The 12,055-nt window shown below is 44.5% G+C and overlaps 1 protein-coding gene across 2 annotated transcripts in view; it reads right to left on the bottom strand.

The window, feature by feature from the left end:
* Positions 1–12,055, bottom strand: part of Myof (myoferlin) — a 144,822-nt gene that overhangs the window by 82,289 nt on the left and 50,478 nt on the right. For both annotated transcript variants that reach the window (XM_038323629.1, XM_038323623.1), the window contains exons 6-15: positions 10,218–10,381; positions 9,533–9,661; positions 8,321–8,383; positions 8,181–8,231; positions 7,126–7,156; positions 6,537–6,652; positions 5,636–5,762; positions 3,376–3,479; positions 2,014–2,082; positions 1,871–1,914 (exon numbers count right to left, since the gene is read on the bottom strand). In XM_038323629.1, the coding sequence (XP_038179557.1) occupies positions 1,871–1,914; positions 2,014–2,082; positions 3,376–3,479; positions 5,636–5,762; positions 6,537–6,652; positions 7,126–7,156; positions 8,181–8,231; positions 8,321–8,383; positions 9,533–9,661; positions 10,218–10,381 (898 nt within the window). The remainder of the gene's footprint in view (positions 1–1,870; positions 1,915–2,013; positions 2,083–3,375; positions 3,480–5,635; positions 5,763–6,536; positions 6,653–7,125; positions 7,157–8,180; positions 8,232–8,320; positions 8,384–9,532; positions 9,662–10,217; positions 10,382–12,055) is intronic.

Raw genomic sequence — 12,055 nt, forward strand, 5'->3', positions numbered from 1 at the left:
CAAGACGTTACACTTTCTGCCTGTAAAGTTATACCTTCATTTCAATCATCTTGGTGGTTATTGTTTCGGTTTTGGCTAGACTGGGTTTCTCTGTGTAACAGCTCTGGCTGTCCTGGAACTCACTTTGTAGACTTGGCTGGCCTCGAACTCACAGAAATCCACCTGCCTCTTGAGAGCTCGCACGAAAAGCCTGTGCCACTGCCACCGCCTGGCTCATTTCAATAATCTTAACAGAAGAGTTAGAAGGATCCTGTCTAGTGGCCTCAATCTTTACTGTACTTAAGAACTCTGTGGAAAGTTCCCAACCTCATCTGTCCAAGTTCAATTCAGGAAACCTGGGCTAGCGTCCAGGAATGTAGCACAGCCTGCGAGTCCAGATGACTCTCCAGCCACTCTAGAAACCCTGGTCCAATTGGACCATTCATTCTGCTGTCGTGAAGCTGAGATTCACAGAAAAGTCAAAGGATTTTCAAATGGCCTCACTTCAGTTTATATGATGTTACTTTATGGGTTCGTGAGTGGACTGTAATTATGGTGTGTAAACTAGTCAGCTATGCCTTACCACGTCCACAGCAATTTTTATGGTGACTTAAATGGCTTAACAAGTATAATAGGCTATATCTAGGAATCTATCAAAGAGAGAAAAAGTCTCTTCTAATTAAATTCAAATATGTATTGAACGCCTACTATATGACAAATATTGTTTCTCAGAGCACAGCTGCTTGGCTAAAACTTAAATTTTACTTAAACTGTGGGGAACGTTTTGCCAGTATTCACTACAAGTACAAATATCAATGCGTGCCCTTCTGGAGGCATCCTAGAGAGGCCTTCTGTTTGGCATGTACATGAACATTGTCTGTGGGCAAGCCACCTGACCTCTCTGAGCTTCAATGTTCTTACTGTGAAGTGAAGCTGAGAGTGGTCCCTGTCCCCCTCCCCCAGAGTCACCATGGAGGTGATGATGACATTTGCCCATGCTTCTTCCTCAGAGGGCTAAGGGACCATCATTTGAACACTCCATTCAACAAGAACATTCTATAAGTGGTCTTATGTTGGGGGAGGCTGCTTGTTCGTTTCACTAAAAATGTAAGAGCTAGCTAGAAATATGCCTAAGCTATCGGCCAAACGATTTTGCAATTAATACAGATTCTGTGTGATTATTTTGGGAGTCTGGACGACCAGAAAACCAACAAGTAGCCTCCCCAACAGTCTTATGATGGTCAATTGTTCTAAAAAGTTAGTCTAGTAAGAATACTGCAATAAACTCCCTCCTTCTTCCTTCCCCTCTCCCTTTTCCTGTCTTTTCTTGAGCCCCAGTCTAACTATGTAGCCCAGGATGATATAGAACTCACAATGCCCCCCAGTCTTCTAAATTCTGGGGATCACAGATACATACTACCATGCTTGACTTAATGAAAAAAATTTTTTTTGCCTTTGGGAATGCAACTTTATCAATTTTCCTTTCTTAGAATAACAAAGAATTATTTTCAGACAGTTTGGTGATTCTTCCTAAATATTGATTTACTCTTTCTGAAATCTATTTTGGAAAGCCTAATGGAATTAAAATTCCTTAATTTCTTATTTTAAGTATTTTCAGGTGACTACCTCCCTTATTTTGTTATGAACAACTGAGCTAAGATATCCAAAACTTTTCTGAAAAGCATTTTCTATTATTATTATTATTACTATTATTATTATTGTTGTTGTTGTTTTATTGTGTTTTTAAAGAACTCCCCGCCACCCAGCTCCATGTTCAGGTTTCTTGTGGAAGAATAGCAAATACACCGAAAGGTGTGAGTTAAGTCACCTAAAACAATGCACTCGGTCCCCAAATGTTCAGCTCCTTAATGCTGAATCCATTTCAACTCACCAGTCATACACTGTCAGTTTTATTTTTTCACACATGGAGGGAAACTGTTAAAGTGAAAGAGAAAAAGGCAATTATTTCTCCACTGATTCACTAACTAATGGAGTCAATATTCTTAGTTTTTATGGAAGAAAAGAAAGTCAAACCTTGATCTGAAGATTGACAATTTGATTCCATTCGGGGTTTGCATTTTTCTCAATTATATTTGTGCAAACCTGCAAAAATCACCAAAGAAAAACAGTAGGTAGTCACATTTCTAACTGCTACGGTTTGTCGTGTGTGTGCCTATGATTGTGACTTTAGCAGTCTACTTAGTTATACATTTAGTAACCTATACATGGTTCCTCTATCCCTTCCTTCCTTCCTTTCTTTCTTCCTTCCTTCCTTCCTTCCTTCCTTCCTTCCTTCTTTCCTTCCTTCCCTTTCCTCCCCCTCCTTTCTTCCTCCTTTTCTTTCCTCTCCTTCCTTCTCTCTCTTTTTCCTCTCCTCCTCCCTCTCTGTTTTTCTCTCTCCCAACCCCTCCCTTTCGTCTTGGTGACAGGGACTGAACCAGGGCTTTGTACTGTCACGAGTCCACAAGACTATACAGCAAAAGTTCAGCTGACAGACCCATAGACAGATCCACGGTAGTGTATTACACTCCACACGGAGATGCTGACTTGCAGAGCTTTGGGAACATTTGTCTTTTGGATAGTCATTGTCAATTCTGAAGAAATCTTGTGATATCATGACATTTCTAAACTTCCATAATATCCCAGCAGTGTATAAATAAATCATTTGTTGAGATAACTTCTTCCATATGGGCAACTGTATTCCTTTTCCCACACCATGGTGCCCTAGTGTGAAAGTATTCACTCAGCCAAACCTTTGTTTTCATAGTCAAATCTACATAAAACGAGTCCCCCACAGCTCTCCTATTGATGAAGGATGACTGCGTCCACTGTGGGCAGCACCATTCCCTAAGCAGGTGGTCCAGGGCTGTGTAAGAAAGCTAGCTAAGCATGAGCCTAGGAACCAGCCAGAGACTGAGCAGGTAAGCTGTGTTCCTTTGTGGTTTCTGTTTCCAGTTCCTGCTTAAATCCCTGTCTGACTGCCCTTAATGATGGGCGCTGATCTGGAAAGGGAAACAAACCCTTTCGTCCACTAAGGGGCTCTAGTCAGAGTGTTTCATCGCAACGGCAGAATGATGAACAGCTGACGGAGGATTTTGCCCAAGATTAAAGGAATAGTTAAACTTGAGAAATAACAAGAACAATGCAGTGGCAGCTTTCACTACTATAATCTTTGAAAGGCAGAATTTTCTAATTTGAGTCCTGTATACTTTTCACTTCCAAAATAATGTCATGGGGGAAATCTGGCATAACCAGATTCAAATAACCAGTCTCTCTGCAGGGTGGCCCATGACTAGGGGCTTCTTACCAAAGATAACTAGGAGTTCACCCCCAAAGAAGTCATGGCACTTTAAATGTCTGTTCTAAGAGATACACACATTTAGATCACATACAAACCTTTTTCCCAGCAAAGGAGACTTCTACGAATGGGTCCACAAGATTTTTCTTATCTGCGGTGCCACCAAATATTTCCTTCACCGTCTGTGAGAAGGCATCGTCCACTGGAAAGGGAAAGTCACATGGCAGAAATCAAACCTACTCTCTTAAAACAATGAAATTAAACAACACATTGAAAGAGATTTAAGAAGAATTGTTCTCTGGGGTGGCAAGGGAGCAGCAGAAATTCTCTTTTCTGGTGAGAGTGGGGGAGGGGAGTGGGAGAGAGGGAAGGAAAGAACTGTTTTCTCCCTGCAAAGTCTTAAAATAATCAAGAGTGCCTTGAGAAATAAACTGATACATTCCTATGTTAAAAGGAACTAATCATTCATAGAAGAAAGAAGATTCCAGATATCTATTTGGTTAGGGTAAGAGCCAATTGTCAAATTCAGGCCTTTGTCCAGTTTGGAGAATGTGTATCAGGTCAAGAGGAAGGCCCAATATAACATTTTAGAGAAATGTAAGAAAAGTCAATATACTCCTAAGTAGTGTAGTTCTCACGTGTCAACACACTACACATGTGAGTGTCTGTTTCATCAAACTTCAAACTGGACTAAAATCAGGTGAATGGGTCAGTGTAGGAAGAATGATATGAAGCTAAATTTAATAGACTGAAGACATTTCTGAGCGAAAGATAGTATGGGAACATTCTAGAATCTTTGAAAGGAGGGCAGAGTTCCGAGGAAAAGAAGGAAATCCTAAAGACACCAGTGGTCTGTGCTGCCACCTGGGGACTTGGGAAAGAGTCCTGTGCCCCGTAGCCAGCAGAGGAGGCAGAAATGATGCTGTGCTTGGTCCCTTCCAGAGGAATCTCTGTAAGACATTTGCTGTCAAGTGTTCAGCCTCTCACTAAATATGCCTCATAATACAATGGAGACATATGTAGTTATTGAGACTTGACTATACTTTGCTCTACACCTCTTAAAATATTTTTCACTTGTTTCATGCATATATGTGCCTATGATGTATGTGTACATACTTTGTACATGAGGGTACATGCATGACATGACTTACATGTAGAAGTCAGAGGACAACCTTAGGTGTCTAGCTCTATCTGCTGACTTGTTTTTGAGGCAGGCTCTTTCTTGAGTTGTTTGTCACTACACTATGCATGCCAGGTTAGTGGGCCTGCCCAGCTTCAGGGGTCTTGGCATCTCATCTAGTTTTAGGGGCACTAAACCCATTCAAGCCACCACATTCAGATTTACCTGGGTTCTGGGGATCTGAAATCAGATCCTCAAGCTTGAAGAGTAGCATTTTTGCCCACTGGGCATCATCCCCACCCCTGCTCAGTTATATTTAATAGCCCAATAATAAACACATTTTCTTGATACAAAACTTTAAAATTTTCTTTAGGACAAACAGAAGTTAGTAGGGGCCAGTTATATGTTTCAGTAAGTAAAGATACTTTCTACAAAGACCTACAATCTGAATTCAGTCCCTGAGATCTGTTAGGTCCAAATAAGACCCCCAAAATGGCAGTTCTGGTGACAGTGTCATAAACATAAGGACTTTGGCCATGTAAACAGGAGAATCGTTTCAGGTAAACAGAGGCCTAAAGATGAGTTTCTGTTTACCAGGAACCTCCTTTAGTCCACCTTCAAAGATCACCTTCAGGCAAAGGTATCTAGTTCCGGGTCAATCTGAGCAACCCGTATCAGCTCAAAGACCACACCCTGATGCTCTCTAGCCCCCAAGAGAAAGCTTGGCAATTTGATCCCCAATAAACCCTTCTTCCTCCCTATAAAGTGGTCCAGTTCAGTGACTTCACTGCACCCTTGCTTACAAGACCCACATGATGAGAGGAGAGAAGGGACTCACACAAGCTGTCCTCTGACTTCCTGTGCTCTCTCTCTCTCTCTCTCTCTCTCTCTCTCTCTCTCTCTCTCTCTCACACACACACACACACACACACACACACACACACACACTCACACTCTAAATTTAATGTAAGAAAAGGAGGTTGAAAACGCTACTTCTCAACTCTCTTTATCAGTCAAAGAGTCAAAGGCAGGTGCTCAAGAAGGAAGATGGATGAGCAATGGCTATCCAGCAGCCTCTCAGAAAGCATCCTGGAAGTAGGGGGATGAGTGGAAGTAAATCTAAGAAGGCCTTTCAGGGGGAACCCACGGAAGGAGTATTCATTAGCATTCGGAGTGAGTTCATCATGTACCATCTCAAAGAAAAAAAAAGCCCCACACATGACTAGGGCAGTACATACTCTGGGGGATGTCCTCCGCTCGGTAGATCTTCAGCAAGAAGGTTACCCACCGGAGGGCTACCCCGGCTGGAAGTAACAAGTTGCTCTCCACATCATCGCTGTCATTATCACGATCTCGTTTCTCGGGCTATCAGAGGCACATGGTTAAAATCGCACAGATTAAAAAGATGCATTTCCAAAACAAACCAAGCTATTGATGCTCAGAACTGTCCCCATTATGATCTCTAATGTTTGGAGCTTAAAGGTTCACCCACTGATTTTCCTTCAGCCTCAAAACCTCTATAACATCAATGCTTCAATACTTCTGCATCCTTCTGTAGTCTCATGAAAACCCATTTTGAGGATGTGTGTGTGTGTGTGTTCCTGTGTTCTCACTTCTCTCTGGCCAATTCATGTTCCTAGTTTTTTGTCTGATTTCTCAGAACTATCACTAACCCTTTGGGAAGAAGGAAGTGATGGGGTAAGGAACCATCGTACAGAAGAATTCAGGTCTTTCTAATGATACAAAGAAGTTATTAAACACAAATACATTTCTTAAATTAAATACTTATTCCTGGATGCACTAGTGCACACTTGTAATCCCAGCACATAGCAGATGAAGTCAGGAAGATCAGAAGCTCAAAGCTAACCTTAGCTACATAGCTCTAACCAGAGCTGAGGCCAGCTTGGGCTACATGAGACCCTGACTCAGTACCCTTGGCCCCTAAAAGAAAGACTCATAAATACTAGGAAGCGCCAAGAAGGAATCTGAGCTACTATGATCATTGGTGACCAGAAAAGGACAGCTTCTAGGAATCGGAGGAATCGTGGGTGAGGGTGACAGTCTGGAGTCTGAGCTCTGTCTCTCAGCCCACTTGCTTAAGTTCTATTCAACCACAGAAGGTAGAGGATGAGGACTCACAGGGGGTTCATCTCCAGTTCCCAGGACAAACATGCTGACTTTCATGTAACCTTTGGCACCTGAGCTGGCATCTTCTGGGTCATTGAGAAGAAGCCATTTCCTCATGACAGCATGGCCTAGGAAAGAAACAAAGGATAGGGACATTATGAAGATGTGCTGGCAGGTCTGTGATTTCATTCAAGTCCCCAGTCAAGTCCACAGATCAGCATCTCATGTTCTTGCTCTGCCGACATCTTAGTCCCACCCTCGTATCCCGGTGCGACTCAAGCATGAATCTTCAAGCTCCGTAGCACATTCATAACTTGATCTTAATAAGATCAAGAGATCATCACAAAACCAAGACATTACCTATCTATGAGTGTTAAAATCATCAAACACCCTCCCCATCTCAGAAACAGTGCTCCTGTGATGCACTTGTCGGCATGGCTCTATGGAAGACGAGTTCTTTGCTAGCATTTATGAGGACCTGAACTTGATCCCCACCATTGAAAAGACAGTTCTTCAATCGCTGAGATTTTCTTAAGCTCTAAAATTTTCTTCAGAATTAGAAGGAGCTGGGATACAGGTTGACAGGGAGGACATTACTTACCAGGTTCATCATACACAAACCCAACATCAATCTGGGGAAAAGATGAAAGCAAGTTAAATGGACAGCATTGTGTTTGGATACAGTACCCTTCCTCTGAATTTCCAAGATCTAAATTTCCACCTCATCCAGTCTGCATCAGCACCATGCCTGATGTAGAAGACTCTTAATGAATCCTTGTTCAATGAATGACTTAGGGTTGGAAAAGACTATGAAAGTAGGGTGACCCACATGTCCAAGTTTGCCTGAGACTTTCTGAGTTTCAGCATTGAAAGTATCAGAGAAAACTGGGACCATTAGTCACCCTGCAGAACATCACCTGGCCCCATCTACCGTCCCACCCTCCTTCTTCTCTGGTCAGTCCTAATGTAAGTACCAATCTAATCTAAACTGGTAGGACAGTTCCATGATGTCTTTCCACATCTTCATAGTGATGACTCCATCTTGCAGATGAAGCAACTGAGGATCAGAGCGGTTAAGAGATTTTACCAAGGTGACAAGCAGGGGGTACTACCAGAGGTGTGTCTGACCCAGATCATCCTATGAACACATCAGTGACTGGAGCTTCTTCCTTCAGAAGGTAGCCCATCCTCTGAGAATGACTGAGGCGCCAATCAAGAACCGGCCCAGGAGGAACTACTTGAAAAAGTTTAGCTTCTCTTGCCCAGCTTCACTCTCTTTTCTCATTAACTTAACTGGCTTTGCAGACGGAGCTCTGGGACCGTTGGTGAGTACAGCTTGTTAGGAGGCTTTTGCCATCACCGAGCACATCCTTTGCAGCAATGGCTTTGTTTCTATCCAGAGAGGGGAGCTGGCAAGGGCTCTCAGTGACACACCAAGGTACCATGCATATGGTGAGTTATGTAACTATTAGCATTATACTTTGAAGGTAGACAAAACCCATGAAGCATGCAGTAAAAATCATGGTGTCTGCCCTTTACCTAGAACCCTAAGATGTCACCAAGATGTATGCCCTGAGGCTTGGCTATGAATCAGTTTCTCTATTCTGAGAGTTCTCATCTTTATGTAATTGAAAGAAGTATGCAGTTGCCACTCACCTTAAACTCCCCCATCAGACAATCTGCCCTCAAGGAATGGGAATTATAAACCTGGAAGAAAGGAGAGGGGGTGAGCTGACGGCCTTCATCCAGTGGCCAGTGAGCAGCATTCCCCTGCCCCAGCAGCAGCATCCCCTTACCCGAATACTGATAATCTCATCCATGAGTTCAGAAGGTGTGATGTGCACATTGTAGAAAAATAGCTGTCAAACAACACAGAACACATTCAGATATTAGCCATTGACTCAGGTCCAGGGGATCTGGTGCTGATAGCTTGTCACTTTGGGTTCAATGCCTGGTTACCAGGTACACACAAACAAAAGGTATGCATGTCATTTCATTGTTTTATTGGTAATATGAGCTAATGACTTGGTCGAGGTGACGAATGTGAAAACTCTGAGGAAGACAGAGACTCCTGTTGCCCTCCTCATAGCAGCTCAGTCAACATAAAGCCTACACCACAAAAGCGTTAACTGACAGGGCTCATGGCTAAAGCCCCAAGTCATTGGCGTCTATAGGCATCCATGTGCTATTGTCTGTCATCGACTTAAGAAGTACAGGTTTGAAGAAAATGGGGTTCCCCACCTCATCTGAACAAGACAGGAGACAGGGTGTAGAAGAGAAGAAACTGGTTGCTTTTTGTGAATGTAGACAGGAAAAAAGACAAAGCCTGAATGGGGCTGGGATTAGAAGCTGCAGGAAACAAAGAGACTAGGAAGGACCTAGGCACAAAAGCAGAGTATGGAGCTCACGCCCCAGGAAGCTCAGAGCTGTGTCTCCTCGGCATAGCACAGCTGGCCTCCGAGAGACTGCGAAACCGTTTCTGCCCATACCCAGTTACGGTTTCACAGTGTCTGAGACGACTGGTAAGGCATCAAGCATCACTGAGTTGTCACAGAAGTCAACAGAACCAGACTGTGTTCTCGGTACAAGGAACAAAAAGACCTTGTTTGCTCGTGCGGCTTTCCTTTAATATGAATTATTTTTGTAGTCAAGCAAAATTCGATACCTCTTAAAATATGAATGCACAGTCAACCTTCAGAGTCATTTTGTACTCTTAAAGAGAAAGGGTGGATGCAGGTGACATCACATGTTCCGTCACCAGGATGAAGGGGCCCACAGGGAAACTGAGAATGACAGTCGGAAATCAACGGACGCTAGCTAGATGGCTCCAAGCCCACATGGCTCTCACGTCTCTCTCGTGCTTTACACTGGAGTCCTGGGCTGTACCTTCCAGTCCTTAGCCCTTGTGTTTCCCTCCTCTGTGAACCTGGTGGAATTAGCAGGAGGAGGGGGCGTGTACAAACAGGACAGACTGGGCGAGCAGGGCCGCGCATTCTCCGCCCACTTACCTCGTCAAAAAATGGATTGTTCCCTCTCTTGATTCTTGTTCGGTGTGTCTGACCACAGATGTGGACTTTCACCACGGGCCTTATGTTGTTGCCACATAACTGCCGGCCCTCAATCACTCTGACTCGGATCTGCAGGCACAAAGCAGAGCTGTTATCAAACTCTCCCAGTTGTGCGGTGCAAAGGAATCCTCAGGTATAAGGATGGCTGAAACCAAGCAGGCACTTTTTACGGTACTGAGACCCTCAGTCTGGAAGGAGCATTCTCTGAACATCTCCAACATGGGAACTGTGACAGGTTCCTCAACCCAGATCAGCTGAGCAGGAGAAAGGGGTCAGAGCTAGACTGGGAAGAGCAGGGAAGGCTTAGGTCCTGGCACTGTAGCCCTTTGCCAGGTCGTCAAGTGTCTCTGCGATAAACTCAAGCTGAGCGCTAAGAAAAATTCAACAGGTACAGAGCTGCTATTTTGCCTACTTCCAAAGGGAAGGAAGGTTCCTGTTACATCCCTCTGAACAGCTTGTCTTCTTTGAGTAAACCCTTTGTGTTCATAGGACTCTCCTTTCTGGGTTCACGCCCTTATTTCCCTTCCAGCAGCTGAGCCTCTGCCCACAGGAATAGGTCTATCATGACATCAGAGCAGTGGCCATGGGCTGACAGCAAATACACAGAGCAGCAGAGCCCTCCCACCTGGAAGTCCTGCGGCTTGTTGGACAGCATCCGCCGGCTGCTCTTTCCTCTGGTGATCCTCCGAGCAAGCTGAGCCTCTGACAGTGTTCCAGATGGCCCCTTGGGTCCAGGGCCCCTGACCATGCCATCTACCCTGTCTTCATCCTGATCTTCATCCTCTTCTTCTGAAATATGGAAGGGGGTCCAGTTAGCGATGGTCCTTAGCCTGCAACTGTCTAGCACCCTGGCTTCCTGGGTGTGTCCTGTTTCCAAGGTAACAGGTGAAAAAGAGATGCTCTTGGTGGCACTGAGTGGCAAGCTGGGGCTTAGATGCAGCTTCTTTAAGAAAATGCATTTATAGTGTATTATGACCTTTGGTTGGACTGCCTTCAAAGAGACAGAAGAACGGCAGAGAGCACAGGGAGAAGAATATCTTGGATTGAATGATGAGTATGCTCTCATCTCAGGAGCCAGCTTGAAAGACAAGGAAATGCCGTGGAGAACCAAACTTGTAGCCCTTTCAATGAGTCCAAAGAGAGATTCCCATTTTAAAGGACAAGATGGGGAGCACCTGAGGAAGTCATCAGGCATTGACCTCTAGACACACACGTGACAAAACTTCAAATCCTGGTTCTCTATAGGATCTAAGAAAGCTTAGAAGACAAAAAATAGCCCCATTTGTTCAATCTCTCTTTGGATTCTGAACCTCTCCCTTCAGTTCTGAACAACAGTAAGTGTTCCATGAAGGACAAGAGAACCCTAAGGTCTTGCTGAACACACCCTCTACACAGGCTGCTTCCCTCCCAACATGCTAGTGTCTATGCTGGCATGGTACACTAAGGAGACCCAGGCATGTATGTAACCCAGGGCCACACACAATAACTGATTGATTCTGTCATGACCAGAAAGCACAATGCCAAGCTAGGAACTGCCAAGCGGATGGGTGTGGCATCTTCTCAGCACTATCTTGACAAGATCTACAAACTGGATGGTTTAAAACAATGTTCTCTGGCAGCGCCAGACTCTGGAAGAGAAATCTCAGGTGTTGGCAGTGGCACACTCCACATGAAGACTCTGAGAAAGAGTCCTCCTATCTCTTCCCACACTGAGGATCCTAGTGGTTCTTAGCAGCCAGGCATCACTCCAACTGCTGCCTGTGGTCATGTGACCAATTCTCTGCATATCTGAGTGTCCTTACTTCATCTCCTAAGGACACCAGTCATGGGATGCAGAGTCTGCCGTAATCCAGGACAGCTTCATCTTAACCAACCACATCCACGCACTATTTCCAAATGATGGGTTCTAAAGTTTCACATACACATGACTTTCTAGGGGACATTACTCAACCCACTAGAGAAGGCATCTCTTCATTCTTCCTAGTTTGCTTAGCTACTTCTCTACACGGGCAGCCCCAGTCCATACCACCCACACCAGCTGCCTGCTTGGTACTCCCCCGATTCCTTCTGTAGTCTCCTAGGTGCTGGAGCCTGTGATCTAACATTGTGGTTGCCCTCCTTCTATCATGCATCATCCCCACGTGGTTGTTCAACTTTATACTTCTTCTCCTCTGCCCCTAGACAGCTCAGCTCAGCTGAGAAAGGCACACACCATCTCGACTGCTCTCACGAACCTGAAGTGGACGTCTAGGGTGACCTGGCTAGCTCCAACATTTCTAAGACAAAGCTTGCTTGGATCCTGACTTGAGAGGGCCCCTATAAGCCACAAAGGTCAAATTGGTTTCATCTTTCCCAACTCCTACCTTTTGTAGCGCTGAGAATATGCCTGGAATAATGCACAAGCTAAGCAAGCATTTCACCACCAAGCTACGCTCCCAGCCTCCAGCACCTAGCAATTATTTT

The sequence above is a fragment of the Arvicola amphibius genome, chromosome 1, assembly GCF_903992535.2.
Source record: "Arvicola amphibius chromosome 1, mArvAmp1.2, whole genome shotgun sequence".
In the NCBI taxonomy this organism is placed as follows: domain Eukaryota; kingdom Metazoa; phylum Chordata; class Mammalia; order Rodentia; family Cricetidae; genus Arvicola; species Arvicola amphibius.